Here is a 25162-nt window from a genome sequence, read left to right as displayed (position 1 = left end):
CTGAACTGAATGTAGGCCCTTAATTTCTTTTGGTGGGGAAGACAGTATTGAGACCAAGAGGACTTTAAATATATCTGCTAACAGCCAAGAGCAGAAAAATGAGAACAAAAACAAAAATAAATCAACAAACACATTCCAAGAGGCTCAGCATCACCCTAGGTACTGATTACTTTTAACAGAATTGGATCAAAACAGAGTCTACACAGAGATTTTGGCCTTTTACAAGCCGGTTCAAGTAACTTCACTCATGAAGTGCATTTTACAAAATAAGAATAACTGAAATTCACATGGGCTAAGTTAACAAAACCAATCACCATATCCACAGCATGATTTTTTTCTTTATACAAATATAAATATGCATTTATATACTTATATGGAGAGATAAAAAGTATATACATTCAACACTAATAGTCATTATTAGGATTTTAAATGATATTTATTTTATTTTAATCTAATTCTTAAATGTTCTGTAATTAATATGTATTATTTAATCATAAAATCTATGAAAATTTCTAATGGAGATTCTACAGGAAATATGCTAAATGAGCTATCTTAACCTTAAAGACTTGTCATTCTCAACTAAATATAACTATTTTTTTGAACAAACTCTAGTCTTTCTCAATAGATGTAACAACAAAAATAGTTGTAGGACAAAACATATCTGCAATTGACTTAATTATAGATTTCTGGGACATTTACTTACAGTACACATCCACTCTGATTGACTTTATCGCTGGGGACCCCAGGCCATTCTCTGCTTTACAGTAATACCGGCCTCCTTGATGTCGCTGAATATTTGTAATCCTCAAAGTCTCGTTGAAGACACTTGAGTCTTGGAATCTGTCAGAGGCACTTCCTGCTGTTTTGGTCCACCTGATCTGAGCAAGCATCAACAAAGATTGTTACTTTAGGTTGGCTTTCTCACTGAAAAATTAAATAGCAATTACTCATATGGAGGGACTTCCCTTGTGGCTCAGCTGGTAAAGAATCTGCCTGAGATGTGGGAGACCTGGGTTCAGCTCCTGGGTTGGGAAGATTCCTTGGAGAAGGGAATGGCTACCCACTCCAGTATTCTGGCCTGGAGAATTCCACCGACTGTACAATCCATGGGGTGGCAAAGAGTCTCACACAACTGAGCAACTTTCACTTTCACTTATTTGGAGAGTTGGCATTCAGAAACTACTACAGTGCCATTTTTGGCAAGTTATTGAAAATTAAGAAGAAAAGTTTACATAAAAATAAAATTATAAAATTTTAAATGCAGTGTCCTTATTATATAGTACATATAATTCTACCTCAATTGCATAGAGTTCATCATAGTTTCATCAGTGTGAAGGACAAAAAAAAAAATTAATATATACAAAGGAAGTTAAATATAAGTAGTACATTGGAAATATGGATTAGTTTCTTTTCCTTGAGCCCCTAAAATTCTATTTTCCAAATCCTGTAAGGCATTTTTAATTTACCTAGCATAGGAACAACAGGTAAGCTCTCAGTTTCCTTTTGGACATGTTTCATTATTTTACACAATATTTTCTATTTCATTTGGTTAATTAAAGTTATTACTAGAGTAGCTTATTGAGATTATGTGTAATTTTATACACCTGGTTGTTACAAATGATTTTTATATCATTTTTATAGCTTTGCTGTTATAACCCCACAAATGACTTGTCTGTTTGATAATTAGAATTCACTTTACATCAATAATTATTTTCAAAAAATGTGTATACTTTTCCAAAGAGAACATTTCTATTAAACTGCCAAATCACTTTGAATATCTAAAACATTCCATTATAAACAATACTGTTCTTTTCAACACAGCTGTGCACATCAGACTTGGGTTTTACTAGAAATAAAGACTAGTGTTCAAGTACACTTTTGGGTAGTTTATATAAACCTGAACAAAAGCCACGTGATGGTACTGTAAAGTGATACAAAACAGGATGTAAAAAGATTCAGTTTTATATTTCTTCTTGTCCCTGCTGTGTAATATATTGCTTTACTTATTTTTAGGTTGTAAAGCTACTGATAGAAATCCTCTGCAAACACAAATGAAGAAACATAGAAAAATGCAACTAAATAGTGGGTTATCAATATTTAAATCATTTAATACTACTATTATTTATGCTATTTTGATACAATGTTAATTCAAACTTATGATCTAATGACACTAAGCATCTTTAAAAATTCTCCAAATCATTACAATATCAGTATAAATATATTCATGTTTGCCCTTAATTGCGTGTGAAATTAAAATTTTACTTAGAGATTAATAAAAGTTGATTAATTCATAAAAATACATATCAAATATTTATCTAACACTTTGTACAGAAAATATATATAAAAATTAAATGGTATGATTCTTGATTTCAAGTAGTTCATAAGCTGATTATTAATATGCTCATACAAAGACAAAGGGTAACATTGGCACTGATTTGATAAGTACCATTTCCATGGGAAAATATAGGGTTCTATTTTAACTTAAATTTCAAAATTTATAGGTAACAAAATAAAAAAAGATTGAAATGAACAAGCAAATTACATATTTTTGCTTTGTATATCTTATATGAGTGAGTGAGTGAAGTCACTCAGTCGTGCCCGACTCCTTGCAACCCCATGAACTGAGCCCACCAGGTTCCTCCATCTATGGGATCTTCCAGGCAAGAATACTGGAGTGGGTTGCCATTTCCTTCTCCAGGAGATCTTCCCAACCCAGGGATTGAACCCAGGTCTCCTGCATTGTAGGCAGACGCTTTACCATCTGAGCTACCTTATATGCTGCTGCTAAGTCACTTCAGTCGTGTCCAATTCTGTGTGACCCCATAGACGGCAGCCCACCAGGCTCCCCCATCCCGGGGATTCTCCAGGCAAGAACACTGGAGTGGGGTGCCATTTCCTTCTCTAATGCATGAAAGTGAAAAGTGAAAGTGAAGTTGCTCAGTCGTGTCCGACTGTTCACGACCCCCTGGACTGCAGCCTACAAGGCTCCCCCGTCCATGGGATTTTCCAGGCAAGAGTACTGGAGTGGGGTGCCATTGCCTTCTCCACCTTATATAGATATATGCTAATTCTTTCCTATATATATATAAGTATATTTCTAAGGTAAAACCTAAGATATAAATAAAACACAATTCCAATTAAATGCCAAGTTTTTCTTGACTATCACAATATGGTACCAATATTGATTTTTAAAAATAAATATTTCAGAATATAAAAAGTAAGTTCAGAATCAAAAGAGTTATGGAAATGGCCTAGAGGTTTTGGATATTAAAAACATGATATTAAGACAATAATTTAGTTTTAGAATACTGTTATAGTACTGGTGATTGTCCAGGAATTGGGGGAGGTAGAGAAAAGAGTGCACATGTGTGTGTTGCGTGGGCGGAGAGAGACAAAGAAAGAGAAAAGAGTGAGAGTAGAAATTATGATACAGACTATCAAACTTTTTGATCTTAGAATACCTTTATTAAAAATTATTAATGATCCCCTATATCTTTAGCTTATTTAAATTATATCTATTCATAATCAGTGTAGTAGAAACTAAAACTAAGACAATGTTAAATTATGCATTATTAACTCATTTTAAATCATTTTAATAAACTGAAGACATTAACTTAAGGAACACTTTTAATAAAAATTATATTTTTCAAGACAAAAATAATTGAGTAAATTGAATGGAATTGCTTTATAGTTTTGCAAATCTCTTCAGTATCTTCTTTAGTGAAAAAAGCTGGCTAGATAATTATATCAACATCTGCATGCAATCTGTGGCAGCATGTTGGGTTTATCAGAAATATTTGAAGAAAATCTTGACTGGCTATAAAGGAAGTAGTATTTCAATAGCCTTTTTAGATAACTGTGGACAGTCTTCCTTGAGACTACAGTAAAATTCCTTCAGTGTTAGTTTCCTACCTGCAAAATAGAATGAAAACCATATCAATGCCCTTTCGGCTCTTTGTAACATAAAACCCATTGGTCTATATTGCACTTTTAATAGATCATTTTCTCATGCATGATTTTGTAGCAACATAGATTAGTCATCTGGAAAATATGAATTCATTGAGTTATGAAGATCTTCCAGATGTTGAGATAGCTTGATATATAATACAATTCACATACACTAATATCATCAATCTTCATAGAATATTCTATAAGGATTGGTAAAATTAGTATATGTGACTATGATGCTATCATGCTTCTGTTGGCAGGTTTTCCAAAATTCTAAATTTTCTCTTAAATATGTGAAATTTATCATCAGGAATAAACATTGTTAAGGTGTTTTATTTGGGATGATAGGTTCATTTCATTCATTTTTGGGGAAATATTTGCCAAATACCCAAGTCTGAATAACCATTGTATAAAAAGCATCCTTTTAAGTTAAAAAAAAATTCTATAAAAAAAGTGGGTAATTCACCACAAAACTCATTCATACAAGACTTTGTCTTGGGACAAATACCATACTTTAGTAAGCAGCAGAAATGCTTTTTAGGAATTTTCCATTTTGTCACTTAGGATATTAAAAATATAGAAACTGTCTTCTAAGATGTTAAAAATTAATACTGGAACTTCCCTGAGGGTCCAGTGGTTAAGACTTTGTCTTCCAATGTAGAGGGTGGAGGTTTGTTCCCTGATCAGGGAGCTAAGATAGCACATACCTCTTAGCCACAAAAGACCAAGAAATGTAACACAAATTCAGTAAACACTTTACAAGTGGACCACATCAGAAAAAAAAAAAAAAAAAACTTTAAAAAAGGAATACTGATTTTTACTGATGTATCAAAAATAGTGACACTGATCTTTTAGTAGTATTATTACTGAGAGTAAATAGTAGTGAATTAGCGAAGAATACAAAGACTGCTAGTACAATTTGATGCCACAGCTTTGTTCTGTGCTAACATGCTGCCTGTTTTATCTTCCTTTACTACAAAAGCAGCATAGTGAGAAACAACATTCTTCTTCATAAACTCCCTGTAAAGATCACAGGGTCCCCAGAGAGATCTAGGGACCACACAAGAGAACACTGTTAAGAGTACAGAAATATGTATATAGTTTAGATTTCATGCAGGAAATATTTTAAATGAAAAGCGAAAAGAAAGTTTGTTTAGTAAGTAGTGTTCAGGCAATTGACTATGTATCCATAATGGAAATAAAAAGCTGACTCTCTAACCCACCCTTCATATCAAAATTAATTCTAGATGCAATAAAGATTTCAACGTAAAAAATTGAAATTGTTCCATAAGAAAATATGGAGTGATCTGTCTACAATTATTCAAGTGAGCAGGGCTTTTAATACAAATTCTAAAAAAAAAAACCTATCATTTTGATTAATATGGCACTCTTTTTAAAAAATTATGTAAGACAATTTACTATTAAAAATGTCAGAATTCAGGGTTAATTTCCATAATATATACATATATATACATAGTATACTAGGCGATGAGTAAGTTAATGGATAAGAAAAGAAAAGGGAAAAAACAGAACTACAAATTGGCATTATTTAAGTAAAGAGATGTTTAATTTCTTTCTTTTTAAAACTGTAAATCAAGCATGAGAAACCAACTTTCACCTATTGAATAGCCACAAATACTGATACTATCTTGTGCTGTTGAGGTTTCATAGCTGGGATTGTGCTGGGGGCCATCGTGAGGAGCCCTGCCCATGGCAAAGGTCATGAGGAAGGAGGCTTGGCATACACAAAGGCGTGATCAAGCCTCAGGAAACCCCCTGTTCCCGAGCATCTACCCCCAAAACCAGAGTCTATCTACTTTACTGTTTCATTCTCTCGCCTACACCTTTGACTTTATGGGGGGCTGTTCCCCACCGGTTCTCTCGGAGAAGAAGTAAACGTGCAGCCCCAAGTCAATAAAAATTCCTGGGCATGACAAGAGTGTCTCAACTTATGAACTCCTTTGAAGGTCCTCTAGCCCACCTGTATAGGTTCGTCCGGCCACATGTGATTGTTTATAGCCTCCCAACCTGAGAGGCACGAGATGTTTTAGACTTACTAAAGGCAAATTCTTTGGGGAAGTTGTGCCAATAATTGCTGCTAATTCCCTGCCCTGGGTGTGACAAGGGTGTCTCAGGTCAAACCTCTCTGCTGGCAAACTAGCTGTGTGACAGGATTATCCATACTCCTGCCACTATGCACATGATTGTTTACTACCTCTCAACCATAAACAGCACAGACAGTTTGGAGTATTTTTAAATTCTTAATTAGCATAGGGCTTTTCTCATTGTTGAGTCAATGATTGCCGCCAGGCCTCCATATCCTTAGGCACCTGGGAATATATTAATCAATGTATTTGGAATATAGAAAAGGAAATATAGTAGTTTTTGAGGTTAGCAATACTAGACTTTTTGAGTTAGTGAATTTTCTCTTTTGTAATAGATCACTGTACTTTGTTATAAATCACTGTGTCCTTGCTATGTAAAAATGTAACTTTATCACTATCTTAAGACTAAATAGATCTTAAGGGGAACATTGCTGAAAGGATTTTCATTTGTTGGGCTGATGTTTGCTGCTAAATCTCCATATTCCCTGCCCTTATAATGAATATAACTAACATATAGGAGAAATAAGTATTAACCTTTAAGATTAATCATGTTAACCTTGGGTTAAATAAATTCCTTTGTTGATTGTAACTCACTACATCCTCACCCTATAGGAATACAACTTTATTTGGAGGGTGGTGCCTGGTTTAAGAAAAAAACACCCTTGGAAAAAATAAGTTTCTTGGTTATCAGAAAGAAAGGGTCGTAAAATGACCGTAAAAAGAAAGGCCTCATGACCAGAAGATGATGTAAAACCCCTAAGAAGTTTTTTTTATGTAAAGCACCTGATTTTGATAAAGGTCAGGACTGCTGACCCCCGCGTGACTCTGTATTCATCCCTATGTGTAACAAAAGGTATATAAGCAAACCCCAAAATTAAGAAATCGGATCGGTTTCCGGAAAGACTGATTCCCCCATGTCGTTCTTTCTTGCTCCCTGATTTTCTGGCTTAATTCCCATCTGGAGGGTGGGCGCTCACCATGTCTACTTACTTGTCCTGGCTTTCAAGCCCATGTGAGAAGGAGCCCAAGGAGGGGCACCTTCTGATATTCAAGTGGTACAGGTGGCCCAATGTAGATGGTGCAAATTCCTTGTCTTGGAATTTTATTGGTATCCCATGTAAACCACGTTATTCAGCCTCTTTTTCTCTCCTACTATTTTCTGGCCGAATTCCCACCTGGTGCATGGGTACCCACCATGCCTGCTAATTTTGCCTGGGCTTCTAAGATTGGACCGGGGGGGCCTCAGTGCCTCCTCTCCTTCGGGAGAATGGGAAGACGCCTGCAGCCTAATAGGTGGTGATTGGTATTCCATGTAAACCAAGTTATTCAGCCTCTTTTTCTCTGCTAATTTTCTAATCCCTCTCTATCTGTAATTAAATAAGTTATTTCCAAGGATGCCAACTCCGTCCCCACCTTCAAATCACCCTGGATCCACCGGGGCTGGAAGGGTAAGATGGTAAAATCTTCCCTTTTGGCGCAGAACTCGGTAAATTATGTCAAAAAATAAATACATTCAGACTTGAACTTAGCAATTATCTAGTTAAAATATACCTAACATTTGCACAAGAATGTAGAAAAATGTCTATGTAATAGTACAACACTGAAAATAATACAATATCAAAAGATAGGGAAGTGGTGACAAATTAATTGACTCCAGTGCTGAACTGAATAGAGTAACGGAAAGAATAAACATACAAAATGTTTTATCAAGCTAACAAAAAATGAGACTATTCTCATCTGTGTAAAAAGAGTACATGTGTGTACATGCATTTGAACATATATACTAATATGTTACTTCTGGAGAAAGGAATGGCAACCCACTCCAGTATTCTTGCCTGGAGAATCCCCATGGACAGAGGATATTGGCAGGCTACAATCCATAGCATCGCAAAGAGTTAGACATGACTAAAGCGATTTAGTATACAGGCATGCACTAATATGTTAATACATATTAATACATAAATGGAGCACATGAATACACACAAAATTTAATCTTGATTAATTCTATGAGTGGGACAGGTAAAAGAAGAGAATATGCAAAATACTCTTTTCAAAAACTTATTTAAAACAGCAATACAGTATACTAACACATATATATGGAATTTAAAAAGATGGCAATGACGACCCTGTAGGCAAGACAGGGAAAAAAGACACAGATGTGTATAACGGACTTTTGGACTCGGAGGGAGAGGGAGAGGGTGGGATGATTTGGGAGAATGGCATTCTAACATATATACTATCATGTAAGAATTGAATCGCCAGTCTATGTCTGACGCAGGACACAGCATGCTTGGGACTGGTGCATGGGGATGACCCAGAGAGATGTTATGGGGAGGGAGGTGGGAGGGGGGTTCATGTTTGGGAAAGCATGTAAGAATTAAAGATTTTAAAATTTAAAAAAAAAAAAAAGAAAAAAAATTCTATTTAGTTATTTTATAATGTCTTGTTTTAAAATAAATAAGATAGAAAAAAATTAAAATAAAATTCTTATTTATATTTTATTTTACTATGAAAAAATACTGAATTTATTATAAATAAGTTTAAAAGAAAAAAATACAATGTAGTTGTGAAATATAATAGGAAAACCAGAAAAGTATAGAAAGAATACTAAATAATCACTTATAGAAAAGGTTTTTTCCCCTTCTACTTAAAAAGATAAATAATGAAAGGAAATATTCTTGAGTTTTAGAAAGATAACTTTACTCATTAAGGGGGTTTACCAAGTTATACATCTAATTGATGAGAAAAGAAACCCCTATACCATCCAAGGAATTCTCCAGGCCAGAATACTGGAGTGGGTAGCCTTCCCCTTCTCCAAGGAATCATCCAAACCCGGGGATCAAACTCAGGTCTCCTGCATTGCAGGTGGATTCTTTACCAGCTGAGCCACCAGGGAATCCCAAGAATACTTGAGTAGGTAGACTGTCTCTTCTCCAGTGGATCTTCCCATCCCAGGAATTGAACCAGGGTCTCCTGCATTGCAGATGGATTTTTTTACCAGCTGAACTACCAGGGAAGCCCATAATGAAACCCCAGGCATACTCTGACAGAACTTTTGACCTCAAAGTCTACAAAGGAGACTGTATAGGCTTCCAGGCAGAAGGAACAGACTATTACAATAAAGTATTACAATGTGTTAGAGTCGGCCCATTCCCTGATGTTGATTTCTCCTACTTCCACAGTAATTGAATCCCACAGTATTCATTAGGCACAAGGTTGCCCAAAACAAAGGCATTTCCCATTTCAGCTACATTCTTGCCAGTGTGTTTCAAGAAGAAATATTCTTATAGGGAAATAGCCCTCCACATTTCGCTCATTTCAGCACATTACTGCTGTGTGCCATCTTGGACGCTGAACAGATATGCAATGAAAGTCAAGCACAGAGAATCTATAAAACAGAAGAATCTACATCTCTGACATCATGGGAGTTTCACCTACCTAACCTGAACTATGTATAGCTTCTGGGTTTCTACAGAGGAGAAAAATAAAATTCTATCTTACATCATACTTTGGGAGGGGGGTGGTTTCTATGACTAACAGCCAAACTTTAACTGATAAACCTGGAGTGATAAGGAACAGCACACACACACACATGCACGCACACACACATGCACGCACACACACATGCACGCACACACACATGCACACCCACCATAGAAATACTTTATGGATAAGTCAACTTTGCATCCCAATCCTGATTAGTTCAGTAGATATTTAATCTGTTGAATGAAATGAGAACTTGAGTTGAAACTTGAGGTGTTGGTGGATATAATTCAGCTGTAAGATAAACACATGAAAGTCGCTCAGTTGTGTTTGACTCTTTCAACCCCATGGACTATTACAGTCCATGGAATTCCCTAGACCAGAATATTGGAGTGGATAGCCATTCCCTTCTCCAGGGGATCTTCCCAAGCCAAGGATCAAATCCATGTCTCCCGCACTGCTGGCAGATTCTTTACCAGCTGAGCCACAAGGGAAGCCCCCAAATACGGAGAGGATAGCCTATCCCTTGTCCAGAGGATCTTACCAACCCAGGGATCAGACTGGGGTTCCTGCATCGCAGGTGGATTCTTTACCAACTAAGCTATCAGAAAAGCCCAAATGAGCTATGAGGGAAGGTAGATATAATTCAGCTGTAAGATAGACACATGAACAGAGATTTATACAAGATAAATTTAGATTCCATCATGTAAAAAAAAAATCTGGAGTGAGGCAGACCAGTGAGAATTTAATGACTCCGCTCAGGGACTCAGGCTCTTTGAAACTGCCTGCACTACCATGTGCTGCTTGAGCTCAGGGCCCAGAATAGCAGCTACAAATCTAGTTTTCACATCCCATTCCTAACAGAAGAAAAGAGGAAAAGACAAAAAAAAGTGCCTACCAGATCTGCTTTACAGAAGGCTCTAGGATATTGCCTCAGGGCACTGGCTCACTTCAGATAGACAGAGATCTACCCATAGCTACCAGAAAGGCTGGGAAATGTACTCTTTACCAGGCAGAGCTCCTGTCTCCCAGGCTCCTTCTAAAATCTAATTCTATAGCTCTGGGAAAAGAGGAGATGGGTTATTTGGGACAACTTGCTAGTCCCAAAGCAGGAATAAAATACATTCACTACTCAGATATGCTGCATTGTTAAATATGATCGTATTTAACCCCTTTTTATTTCCATAACATGTACAGAAAAAGAAAGATGTTACATTTTAGGGGGATACTCTTTTTGGTAACTATATAATCTAAAGGAACAGCTTGGAGATACTCCTAGGCTGCAGATCATAACACTTCGCTTAGAGTCACCCAACCCTCAACAGAGAATTTTCTATTTTGCTTTTTGCAAATAATGATATTTCTGAAACATCATTGGTTTTATGTAGTCTTAAGTAAAATCACTGTTGACTAAAATAGCTTAAGAAAACGTTAGAAACCTGAAGTGCAGACCAGAGATAGACCTAGGTGAATCCAAAAGAGTGTATTCCATAGATAGTACAAACTCAATAAGTAGTTAGCCCTTGACAATTCTCAGATTTCTAGGTTCACCCCTTTAATTAACATCTAGTGAATGAGGAGTTTTGTGAATTAAAGATACTTTCTATCAGTTGTCAAGGTGTTAAGCTTTATTCTCCTATCTCTTCAGGTCAATCTATGATGACAAATATGAGCTTTGTATCAGCCTTGTTCATATTCTTAAAAAAGATCCATTATCTGTAAAAGACATCCAGAGAAAAAGTAAGATAAACATCATCTGATCTGCTATAATTATGGGGGTGATTTGCCACCAGGGCCTTTGGGCACTAAACAAAGCCAGTCATAGCTCTTGTCATTTCCAGAGTGATGGTGTTAAAAAGAATAAAGGTATGATTATGAGTAAACAGTGCTCTTCACAGTTTTGAAAATAAAAGTTATCCTCTTATCCTGCACTAATATCAGGGAAAATAACACAGAAAATATGTTCTCTTTGAGCTACTTAATAAATAGAACTCTGAGTGGAACAGGACTCCAGATCACATGGGTTCAATTTTTAATAAACTGTATCAGTCTATTATAAATAATAGAAAAATGTCACTCTTGTTTCTATATATCATACAAAAATTTTCTGTCAAAGCAACAAATTTTTAACCTGAAAACTTCTATAGACTGTGTGTGTGTGCTCAGCCGTGTCTATTTTCAACCCCATGGACTCAGCCCGCCAGACTCTGCTGCCCTTGGAATTCTCCAGGCAAGAATACTGGAGTGGGTTGCCAATTACTACTCCCTGAGGATCTTTCCAAGCCAGGGATCGAACCCGCATCTCCTGAGTCTCCTGCATTGACAAGTGGATTCTTTACCACCAAGACACCTGGGAATCGAAAACTTTTTCACTCTATGCATGAACATTATATTTTTCTAGTACGCTGACCAATATTAGAGATCACTACTATCACTAATATGATTACTACTAAAAATAAATTAGAACTTCAAAAGATTCCTACAAGTTAGAGTTACTATCTGTTAATACGTCCACATTGTAATAAGGAAGAATTGTTTAAAGTGTGTAGTGTGAGTAAGAAGCTCAGGGAAGCAATAAAGAAAAGAGAGTCTGAACATCAACCTGGGGTCTTCTCACCAGCCAAAGAATAGAATGGTGAAGGAGAGGGAATCATTATGGTAAATGCATTGGAAACAAAGGGAGAATTTCGAGGTGAGGACATGGGTATTTCTGAAAATGAGATACGCCTTAAAGCAGAGAAAACATTTTTTTCTCATCATGCTCTTGACTGTGGCTTTTCTTTTGAACTTAAACTTTGAAGACTATATTCATCTCTTGTGAAAATAAGCAGTGAGAGATACTAAGTAAATATTGTGTTTATCTTTAACAGCATCGTTTCCTACATGTGTATGGAGAACTACAATAGGACCTGGTAACAGTCTATCAAACCAAAGGTGACAGAAGAGGGTACATTTTGGTGCAAATGCTTTAAAAAGTGTTGGGGGTTACTGCAGATTGCTTCGTTGAAGGCTTTTCTTTTGTAGCATAACCAAGATATTAATCATGGACTCCAGACAACCAGTAACAGGATTTTACTTCTTTCAAAGTAAATAAAATGCTTTTTTATTTTATTGGTTGATTTTAAACCCACGACAGGCTTGAAAGGTAGGATTTTTTTTTTCTATGTGTCTGTGCTTTTGTACACCATGCTCCTCCTGAAATGAAAGTTCTCCTTTTTTCCTTCACTCATTATCTAGTTAACTCCCTCTGATCCTCCAGAAATCATTTTATTAGAAAGTCTTCCCTCTCCCATAGAACTCTGTTTCATCCTGTCCTCAGTGTTGCCATAGCACCTTGCAAATCTCTCTGCCAGAGTACTCATTATGTGTCATATAAATTAGCTATTTCTATGTTGTAGATAACTGGTGTTCCGCCTGAATCTCTTGCAGTCCCTTTGTGCTTTCCATGTGCATCTCCTAAGGATGCCCTCTTACATTTGGAAGGTCTCAGGTCTGTGGGGCCACTTTGCTCTCAGAGGCAGAGTCTGAGAAATGCTAGAGATTTTCCGCTCTATCCGGTGGCTTTTTAGTGACTATGTAAGCCCAACTCCCTTGTCTCCCTTAGGACAGATTTTGAAACATAACTTACACTCTTGAGCTCCTTCCACAGGATCAGGTTGAGGCTAATCCCCTAAAACCACACCCTTGCCTGGCTTCTTCCTTTTTCTGTCTTGCTTTTTTACTTCACTAGCAGTATCTCCAACTCTGATGCTGGGAGGGATTGGGAGCAGGAGGAAAAGGGGATGACAGAGGATAAGATGGCTGGATGGCATCACTGACTCAATGGACGTGAGTTTGAGTGAACTCAGGGAGATGGTGATGGACAGGGAGGCCTGGCGTGCTGCGATTCATGGGGTCGCAAAGAGTCGGACACAATTGAGCGACTGAACTGAAATGAACTGAATAAACCCCTTGGACTTGAATTCTCATCTCAAACTCTACTTCTAAAGAACCAGACCTAAGACAACTATTTTGCCTTTAATAAATTACAACATCAAGGACTGTTCTTGATTTTGGTGTCTCCAATCCAATGCACTGAGTATAGGATATAAGAATAATTAACAAAATCATTGTTGCTTGAATGGATTCTTAGCACAATAATTCTGCTGACAATGAAACCTAAATTAGAGAAAAATTCCACTCCACAAGGCACCCACAATATAATGAGTTTCAATTAATTGCAGTTTTGATATTTTAATAAACATTTCCTCAAATGAAAACTGAGTCTACTCAGCCACATTCATTTTGAAATGTAACAGAGGGATTTGGGGGTAAATTGTATAATTTTAATAAATTTAATTAATATCTAAATATTAATATTTTCATTTTATCTTTATAAACATAGGATTATATATTGAATATGAATGGACGAATTTAGAAGAAAATATCAAATGGTACTTCTCTACTGTCATATTTTAAATTCCTACTGAATCAGCAATTAGTAGTACTATCTAGGACAAGAACAAAATTTGATAAATGGAAAAAAATAAATTTATAAAACTAAATTCATTCAAGAGAGCTGGAAATATTGGAGAAAAATAATATGAAAATGAAAACAGAAGAATAGGTAATGTGAGTTATGAATTTGTTTATCAGAAAACCATCCAAATTTTACAGATAGGGTGTTAAATGAATCAACATTGCAATACAGCTGACATAAAAATATCAAACACCATGCTAAATGTATTCAGATATGATTAAAATGTAAAGATTTGACTTCATTTCCAATAACCTCAGATATGCAGATGATACCACTCTAACAGCAGAAAGTGAAGAGGAACTAAAGAACCCCTTGATGAAGGTGAAAGAGGAGAGAGAAAAAGCTGGCTTACAAGTCAACATTCAAAAAACTAAGATCATGGAATCTGGTCCCATCACTTCATGGTAAATAGAAGGGGAAAAATGGAAAAAATGGCAGATTTTATTTTCTTAGATTCCAAAATCACTGTGGATGGTGAGTGCAGCCATGAAATTAAAAGTCACTTTCTCCTCAGAAGGATAACTATGAAAAATCTAGACAGTATATTAAAAGGCAAAGACATCACTTTGCTGACAAGGTCTGTATAGTGAAAGTTATGGTTGTATTAGTAATCATGTACAGATGTGAGAACTGGACCATAATGAAGGCTGAGAGCCAAAGAATTTATGCTTTCAAATTGTGGTGCTGGAGAAGACTCTGGAGAGTCCCCAGGACTGTAAGGAGATCAAACCAGTCAATCCTGAAGGAAATTAGTCCTGAATATTCACCAGAAGTATTTATGCTAAAGTTCAAGCTATAGTATTTTGGCCATGCAGCCTGGCATGCTACAGTCAATGGAGTGACAAAAAGTCAGACATGATTTAGCGACTGGACAACAACAACACAAGCTATAAAAAACAGGGGGAAAAAACCAGCAAGATATATTCTCCCAAGTTCCAACAAGGTGACTGGAAAGATATTTGTTTTGCTGCTTTCTTACTATCCGTTCAGGCTTCCCTGATAGCTCAGTTGGTAAAGAATCTGCCCGCAGTACAGGAGACCCTGGTTTGATCCCTGGGTCAGGAAGATCTGCCGGAGAAGTGTTAGGCTACCCACTCTAATAGTCTTGGGCTTCCCTTGTGGCTCAGCGGGTAAAGATTCCAACTGCAATGCAGGAGACCTGGGTTTGAATCCTGGGTTGGGAAGATCCCTGGAGAAGGGGAAGGGCTACCCACTCCAGGATTCTGGCCTGGAGAATTCCATGGACTATATAGTCCATGGGGTGGCAAAGAGGCTGATACAACTGAGCAACTTTCACTTTCACTTTCCCGTCGACTGCTTCCTAGTCTCCTTTGGTGGTTTCTGCTCATCTGCCTGACTTTTAAATGGATGCTGAGTGCCATAATGCTTGTTCCATCTACACTCACTTCCTTGTTCATCCGTTCTGTACCTTAAATGCCACTTATGTGATGATGACTTCTAATTTATTATGTGTAGTTGAGCCCTTTTTTCTTGAATGCAGTCTTCTGGCACCACCACCTACTCTCTGTCTACAATGTAACATATCCAAAATTGACCAAGATATAAACTCTTGATCTTCCTTCCAAACAAACTCTCACTATCTTTCCATTTCAGTTAATGACAACTCCATTCTTCCAGTCATCAGATCCAAAACTTTGCAGTCATGGTGATGAAAAGAGAAGGCCAATAAAAATTTAAAATTATGCTATTTATCTATGTACCAAAAAAAAAAAAAATCACATCTGTGATAGACCTTAAAATGTGTTTTATAACTTGAGTGAATGAGTAAGTATTCAGTCACTTACTGAATTTTCATGTTTTTTTTTTTAAGAGGTCTTCAAGATGATGTCTAGGTCTGATGACTCACAGAGGACTTATAGGACTCATGATATAGTCATACTCATGACTATGACATATTACAGTGAAAGGATACAAAACAAAACTAATAAAAGAGAAATGTGATGGGGGGGATGACATTTAAAGGAAAACAGGAATAAGCTTAAAAGAATCCTCTCCCCATGTTGTCACAATGAGGCACTTAACTCCCCCAGCATTAGCTAATGACAACACTTATGAAATATTCTATCAGGGAAGCTTACTAGAGATTCAGGTTTTACTGGGTCTGGTCACATAAGCACCATCTGCCCCGCCTATATCAAAATTCGTTCTGCAAAAGTAAAGCAAGTGTTCCATGCCAATCATATTGTTTGCAGAAAAAATTCAAGCACAATGAAGCATTCTAATCAGAGAGGGACTGGAGCAACCCTTCCTGAAATCCAAATTCCCAGATGCCAAGCAAGGACCAACCTCTCAAGCAGGCCTTTCTAAGTACAGTATTCTGGGACCTGCTAGATTTATTCTTTCTGCACATATGTTGATGACTCACAGAGGACTTATAGGACTCATGATATAGTCATCCTCATGGCTATGACATATTACAGTGAAAGGATACAAAGCCAAGTGTTGTGAGGGACCTCTAAAGAAACTCCTTAAAAGAGAAGGGCATGGACCCATTTCTGTGTTTCCCATTTCTTCCTTCCTGCCTGAAATTCAACTGTGATAGCTAGGGCTGCAGAACCCATCTTATATTGTGAGCTAACTCCAAGGCAAAAGTCATATGTGCTAAGGATGGGTCCCTCATGACACCATGAAGGGATTACACTATCTCAAAAATTTTGACATCTAGATTCATTTTCTAGACATCTAGATTTCATTTTCTTATCTTGTTTAAGGTACTATTATTTCTGCATTTGGTAATTAGCAGACAAAGACAACTTGTCATGAAAAACTTAAACAATAAGAAATCCATTTTTAATATTTGCAGACCTTATAAACATTTGATTTGCTTTTCCAAGTGCAAAATAACTAAAATGCTACTCTTGAAGAAGTAACTAGAAATGCTCTATTTAAGGCATCTAAAAGATCAGAGTGCCAGCTCATAAGACAAAGAATAAACCATTGGTTAAAAAATAAATAAATCATTACACTGAGTGTTTAGAACTCAATCATCAATATGTTATTTTTATGAATGAGCAGGTGCTGTAATGGCATACAGTATATTCCAAACACTTTTTTTTTGGCAATTAGAGGACATATATGGGAGGGTAGTCAAGTTTCACTATAGTGTTTCTTCCAGAACTTTAAAAGTTTCCTCTGATTTAAATTTAGCACTTTTATACTTAATAATCAATATTTATTTAACCACAATTTTAACTATTAAGTATTTTTTCAGTGTTGCTGATAAACAGCTAGTTTTTCACTTTTTCCCTATGGGTTTCTTATGGGACATTTTTCACCATCACACTTAATCTTGCTGAAAGCAAAGCAGCAAATTCTTTAATGATTTTTATAATAGAATACAATCTAAATTAACAGTATTTCAGACACTGCAGAGTATTAGAAATGTAATAAAAAAAAGTTGCTCTGCCTCACTCACTCTGAGTGGACCCTACTAAAGCTGCATTTAAATTTATTCATAAGATAACAAAATGAACTTTTGCTATTTGAAATGCTGAAAAAAACACCAACACACTTCAGAAAAATGACAATGTCTTTTGGCATGTAGGCTTGGCAGAAACGTTTGTAATTATGATATTCTGACCTTCTCCTAATAAATAAATTTAGCCAGATTATACCAAACATATAATTAAAATACAATTCTATTTCATGTTTTATAACAATTCATCTAAAATACTGAAAGAAAGGTACATTGAATTGGCCTAAGGATATACTTGAGAGTAAATTATCTGTCCCTCTGTACTTTTCTGGGAACCTGAAACTAGAAAGAGAAATTAACATCCTCAATTCCTATAGGTACATTTTTAATCTATGGAAAAATCTTTATTACATACTTTTCCCCTGAAACATCTGAGCAACTTTTAGAAAAACAGGAATAAGAAGGGTAAGATATTTTATGGGCACCTTACAATACTCAGAGGTGCAAATGATCTTTACTCATAGCTGTTGACTTGGAATTTAAACTTGCGGCAACATCCAGGTGATTGAAAGCTATCAGAGGAAGACATGCAGAACCAAACCGAGGCATTATAAATAATAAAAATGAAAGAGGACCACTTAAATATTCAAGAAAGTGGCTTAATTTCAGGAGCTACAAATCAGAGAGTATTAATGGTATGCTAATTTCAAACATACTTGAAATATTTCAGCCCTCTAGATTAATGTCATAGTAAAATATTGCAAGAATTTCTTTTTTCCTTGTTTCAATTTTGGATAAAGCTTAGACAGGGAAGATATGGGAACTAATATTGTGTTAGATTCTATATAGTCACTTCTGCATAATTGTCTTCATAAAAAATCCTAAAAGAAAATGTTATTATACTTAATTTGCAAATTACTAAATTCTAGTAAATACTAAATACTATATTCAAAAAGGTTAACTATAATACCTTTCCTAAGACCATACAATCAATAACTAGTGGTTAAAGGATTTTAACAAGCATCTGTATGACTCTGAATTTCTACTAAAAGTAGTCAATAATTTACTAACAGTTTGATCTGGAAAATGCTTTATGATGAAATCTCATTTAATTCTCACAGTCATATCAATTAGGGACTACAGCCCCACTTTACAGATGAGAAAACTGATGCTGAAAACAGTAAAGTGATTTGTCCAAGGTCCTACAAGGAATATATGGGGAAGTTCTCTCTGAAATCAGTCTGGTTTTAGTCTTGCTCTGGTGTTACTAACAGAAATTCAGGCTGATAGCTTTGATTCAAGAAGATCAAAGAATTTTTCTCTCAGAACAGATAGAAAAAAGGATGGTGCCTAAACTCTTAGTAAAGAGAGAACACATCATTCAACTTTACCAACACACTGTAATATTTCTGGCACATATTTATATTTCTGAAAAAAAAAAAGAAAAAAAGAAACTGTTAGTCACTCAGTCATGTCCAACTCTTCACGACCCCACGGACTGTAGCCTGCCTCGCTCCTCTGTCCGTGGATTTCTCCAGGCAAGAATACTGGAGTGGGTTGCCATTCCCTTCTCCAGGGGATCTTCCTGACTCGGGGATCAAACCCACATCTCCCATGCTGCTGACAGATTCTTTACCATCTGAGCCACCAGGAAAGCCTAATTTATATTTCTACGAGACTGTTTTTCCCAATTTAAATGGAAATGAAAAATAAAGAACAAAATTATCCTGTGATTCTCAGGACTGAATATTTCTGCAACAGGAAGGAAATCAGAATATATGTAGATTTCTGCAGAATAGAACCTGTTTGCTGGGCTAAAAAGAGAGAAGAATTTTAAAGTTAAAAGAGGTCTACAAAGAAGTCTGTTCTAAGACAGAGTGGTTTCCACAAACAACAGGAAATTGATATATCTTCAACATGCTGGCAACTTCAAGACCTACGTCTTTGATAACAAGTTTGAGATTTTGGCTTTTGTCCAAATATGAGCATGCATGCTCAGTTGCTAAGTTGCATCTGACTTTTTGAGACCACATGGACTGAAGCCCATCAGGCTCATCTGTCTATGGTATTTCCCAGGCAAGAATACTGGAGTGGGTTTTATGTCCTTCTTGAGGGGAATCTTCTTGACCCAAGGATGGAACTTGCATCTCCTGCATTGGCAGGAAGATTCTTTACCACAGAGCCACCAAGTCCAAATAGAATGAAGACCAAATTGTTTCTGGAGATAGATGAATATGAAATCATCCCATATAATTGCCCCCTTGGACCACAAGATACAGTTCATTGGTTGCTTGCCATCTCTTTCAACTTCTGAGTAGGATGCCTTCTTACAATCTGAAGCCAGAAAGCTAAAAATTACATTTACCAGACTCCTTTGCACTAAGGTTGCAAACAGAATTTCTGTTTTATTAATGACAATTCAGAAACAAATTAGGTGGGAAGAAAGATATTTTCTGAGGAATCAATCATAACTAAGATCCATTTTTTTTTAAATCCACTGACTAAGAAACTACTTTGTGATTCTAAAAGAGGAAACAGTTCAATTGTGGGTAAACGCTGGGAGTCATTCCAGTAGAAACAGCCTTACAGCCTCCTGCAGCCCTTAAAATGAGCTTTGTAAGCAATTAATTACCTCAATTAATCCATTTATGCTGAAACTAGCTAGAATAGACTCTGTTATCTATAACTGAAACCTGACTGATAACAGCCATTTTCTCCTCACTCTCATCTGACATCAATCAGATTCAGCTTCAAAGCAAGACTTAGCAGAGTAATGTCAGCACTACTTTGTCATACCAGGGGCCCCCAACCTCCAAAAGCATGTTCCTCTCCTTGGATTTACCTACCTTAGTATTTTCTGGATACTAAAATATTTATTCCACAAATATAAATGAGCAGCATAAAATCCAGCTGCCCAATGGGATGGATAATAGACAGGACTGTTGGTCACATAAGTTCAAACAAAGAAAGGCTGCTCAAGAATTTCTTTGGAGAAGGCAATGGCAGCCCACTCCAGCACTCTTGCCTGGAAAATCCCATGGACGGACACAACCATAGGAAAACAATGTTTTTTAAAAACTTATTAAAAGACTCATACAAAGTTTCTTATCTAAAAGATTACTCCACTAACAAAAACATGACTTTCAGTTCAGACTCATTAAGAAATTCCTGAGAATATTTCACTCTTACCCCTAGGACTGGGGGGAATTCAAACATTTTTAAAATCATGAAGTAGGGCCTCTAACAATGGATGTTACCAACAGCTCTATACTTTGAATTGAGGTCCTTTAGGAAAGTAAGTGACACAGATGAAACTCACTCAACTTATTGCCCCTTGAGCTATTAAGAGTAACCCCTAAAATGTTTTCAACTACTTGACTGGTTCAAAATAAAACTAGTACACATAGCACTATAAAATATCTTTTATAAATAACTTGTTCTCTTTTTATTAACTTTATTGTAGATTTTGTTGTTATTGCTGTTTAGTCACTAAGTTGCGTCCAATTGTTTGCCACCCCATGGACTGTTGCACTTCAGGCGCCTCTGTCCTCCACTATCTCTCAGAGTTTGCTTAAATCCATGTCCATTGAGTAGGTGAGGCTATTTAACCATATTATCCTCTGCCACCGCCTGCTCCTTTTGCCTTCAATTTTTCCCAGCATCACTGTCTTTTCCAATGAGTCAGCTCTTCGCATCAGGTGGCCAAAATATTGAAGCTTCATCTTCATCATCAGTCCTTCCAAGGAATATCATGGTTGATTTCCTTTAGTATTGACTGGTTTGATCTCCTTGAAGTCCGAGGAGTCTGAAAAGTCTTCTCCAGCTCCACAATTCAAAAGCATCAATTTTCAACTTTCATCCTTCTTTATGGATCAACTCTCACATATGTACATGATTACTGGAAAACCATATTTTGTTAGAAGTCTTTACTATGACCTGTCTGTCTTGGGTGGCCCTGCATAATATGGATCATAGCTTCTTTGAGTTATACCAGCCCCTTTGCCACAACAAGGCTGTGATCCATGAAGGGGATACAGGTAGATACCAAAACCAAAATCACATAGAAAGTGACAGAGATATTAATACATAACCTGCCTCTCATAATTCTGGATACTGCCCCAATAATATGTGTGTACAAATACTTTATGTATTATATAAGTATATATTCAATGTATAAAAATGTTTATATTTATATAAATACATATTTACATTTGTTATATATATATGCAATTATTTGAAACTACAATCAGATGTTCTCCAGTAAAACAACAAAGACATACAAAATAACATGAGGTGTAGATACTGTTTCTCAACTATTAATTAAAGTTTGGACACAGTTTTATCATCAAATATGTATTAAGTAAAAACAATTATAGTACCTAAGATCTCATTACCATCTGAGCAGGAGACATAAGAGACTCATGTTCGATCCCTGGGTCAGGAAGATCCCCTGGAGGAGGACATGGCAACCCACTCTAGTATTCTTGCCTGGAGAATCACCATGGACAGAGGAGCCTGGCTGGGTACAGTCCATGGGGTTGCAAATAGTCAGATGTGACTGAAGTGACAGCATGTACACACACAAGATCTCATGATTCCAAATGTACACTAACCACTGTTATCTTCTATGCCTAATGCCAAGAAGCCCCCAAATAGCAAATATATTCAAATAGTCAATACTTTATAGCAGTGACTCATGTTGAGGACCCAATACCAAAAGCAGATAAATGTATGTTGAACTGAATAGATAATAGGAGATGATGTACATTCTAAGATGCTACCATGGCATTTAATGGAAAGGATTTTTGTCTCTTCTAATAAACATACATTTACTATTTCAGGTAAGATGCAATCTTGTTATGTCTTACTGTAAAATTAATACAGTTCCTATCAAACTTCTAATAAACAGAAAATGCTAGAGTTCACTGAGAGGTAATTTCAATAAATATGTATTTTTATTTTTCCCTGACATTTTTTGATGGAAGTATTTATTTGATTTTTGTCACTTCAGTCAATTACTGTTTATTTACATAGTTAAAATAAGTGTCTATACTTAAGAAATTAGTGTTCACATGTGTAATCATTTGAACATGCAATTATGATATCTAATTATACAATTATAGGATATACCGAAATGATCAAAATCTTCATTATCTTATTGGTTTTAAAAGAGTGCATGATATTAAGTATGTGAAAGATAAAACTTTCAAGTGTCACTTATAATACTGTCTTTAGAATTGCTTACTTTCCAAAATCAACTACTACTAGATTTTAGAGGGAAATAAAGAGAAGGTAATGACACAAATCTTATATATCCATATTAGGTTACAAATTTTTTTGCATTGTTTCATACTGTGACATGCCAAAAAGCCTATTAGTGAAATCTCACCATTCAATGTATTCATTTACGATGCATTTATTACAAGTTTTGCCCAGGGATAGATTTTTTTTTTTTAATTCCTGGAATAATCATAGGGAGAAAAAAAAAAAAAGGTCTTATGTCTTCTGGAAAAAGTTTTTGTTTTGTTTTGTTTCAGAACTAATAATGGAAATAATGATATGAACAACTGATGGTAACAGTGTAGGGAGAAGGGGACTTTATAAACCTTTCTATTCCTTATAATCTTTGCTAAATGAATGGAATAATAATACCATCTATCTTAGTCCCAATCCTTTAGAAAGAGCAGTGCCCAAAGCAAGACATTGTTGACAGTTTCTTTGGGAGATCCGAGTCTAGGGAAATGAAGGGGGATAAAATGCAGATGTGACTAAGGCAAGGAAAAATGTAGGGCAATGAAAAGGTATGTTGCTCCTGCTGTGCCTGTTTCTGCCTGCAGGTTTATCTGCAAGATTTGCAAACTGGAAACACACTCCCATTGCAGTTCTCTGAAAAATGAAATGAAATGTATCCATCTTATCCTGTCTCCTGCTTCCTACTTATCTAGATTCATGCCAAGAAAAACTAACTCTCCCACATGGTCTCAGTGGCTACTCAAGATGCTAGATCTGAAGACCCAGAAATGGTCCTCAAATCAAGGACTTTACCAATTTCAAAGCCTGGGGTCAAGGGTCAAGGTAAAAGAGAGGAAGAATCAGTGTCAGAGAAAACAGGGTTACAGAGGAGAGTCCACTGTGGGGAGATGATTTGATTTTAAGTGGCCCAAAGAACAAAAGTGAAGGATGCAATTAACTTTAGTTGGAATTGTTTAGGAGAAGTTAGTGCTTGAGAAGTCATAAATAGATAATATTGACGGAAGTAGATTAAGAATCCCACACTATTTCTGGGATGAAGGAATGCTAAGTAGGCAAGATGTTATTTCCCATAGGTTATTCCCATAGGTTATTTCCCATAGGTTCCATTCATTAAAGCACAGTGAATGCTGACTTGGATTACTTTCTCAAATGCTTCCCTAGATGTTGGGTAAGGATTGATGATGCAATAACTGTTGGCACCTTACAGAACACTAATAATGATGGTTAAATGAATGAATAGCATCTTCAGTGTCTTCAGGGAGGGAATAAAGGTTGTGGTAGCTTTTTGTACATTAGCAAAGTGTTTAAATACCCAATAATCAACTTGTTTAAAATATTTAAAACAAGTTAGTAGGTAATATCAGCCTTAAGGATAAAAAGCTAATATTTCTAGAAACTTTTTCCTTTTTCCCTGATCTAGGCCATAAAATATAGAGGAGAGTCTTCATGAAAATTCACTCTTTAACTTTGCTTTGCAATATAAGTTGATTAAAAAAAAAAACTTACAAGGTACCAATTTAATAATTCTCCGTGACCCAGTTCTTAGAAATCTGTTATTGAGTTATCTATTAATATAACTTACTAGTGCAAATACCCTGAATATGCAGTACTTATAATATTCAGGTTCCTATAAAAATAGCTATTGCCTCCCCCAGAGTAAGGCAAGTTTTCCCTTTCTCACAACCTAAATCTAATTTAGACAGACTTATTATTAATTCAGAATACCAGAGATTCTGGTGCATAAAAAAGGAGAGCTTTGAAAAAAAAAAGTCACATATTTCTTGAGCCTAATCCAAGAAAGTAAGGTCATGATAGGTCATGATATCTAAAATACCTTAGTTCCCTGATAAAAATTAAGATCAAGTTAAGCAAACTGAAGAAGTCTAATTTATGACATAATCAACTGACTTGCATTGTTCATCAAAATTTGAGATGAAACAGAAACAAGAATCCAGATAATCTTTCTGGAATGAATCACAGATTTTCACTTTTCAGCACAAAAATGTTAGAAACCAAAGATCTGTTATACAAACTTTTCTGTTGATAAAGGATGTAGAGGTCCTTAAAGTTTACAGTTAAAAATTCAGTAGTCAAAACTCCTTGTTTGTATATATGGCACCCACCATTTGTTTAGCTCCTAAGACCAAAATTCTTGAATCATCCTTGACTACTCTTCTTCACTCACCCTCGTACAAATATTTATCAACAAAAACTTCACTCAAAATATACATGATCCACTTTTTTCTACCAACTCCAAAACTAGCCCCCATGCAAATGTCACCAGTATACCTGAACAGAGCAACAAGTTCCCTCTTCTGCTTAAACTCTTCTTTGGTTTCACCTTGCAAGTAGAATGGAACCCAATCCCTTTTCATCAGGCCCTCTATCTTCCTTCATCTCCATCAATCACCTCTCAGT

General features: G+C 36.0%; 1 protein-coding gene across 1 annotated transcript in view; it reads right to left on the bottom strand.

The window, feature by feature from the left end:
* The window catches only part of MDGA2 (MAM domain containing glycosylphosphatidylinositol anchor 2), a 928200-nt gene that overhangs the window by 430099 nt on the left and 472939 nt on the right, over positions 1-25162 (bottom strand). Inside the window, exon 3 of the mRNA XM_018054380.1 lies at positions 704-878. Within this exon, the coding sequence (XP_017909869.1) occupies positions 704-878 (175 nt within the window). The remainder of the gene's footprint in view (positions 1-703; positions 879-25162) is intronic.

Source organism: Capra hircus, chromosome 10 (genome assembly GCF_001704415.2).
Source record: "Capra hircus breed San Clemente chromosome 10, ASM170441v1, whole genome shotgun sequence".
Lineage (NCBI taxonomy): Eukaryota > Metazoa > Chordata > Mammalia > Artiodactyla > Bovidae > Capra > Capra hircus.
This window is presented reverse-complemented; position numbering and strand designations above follow the sequence as displayed.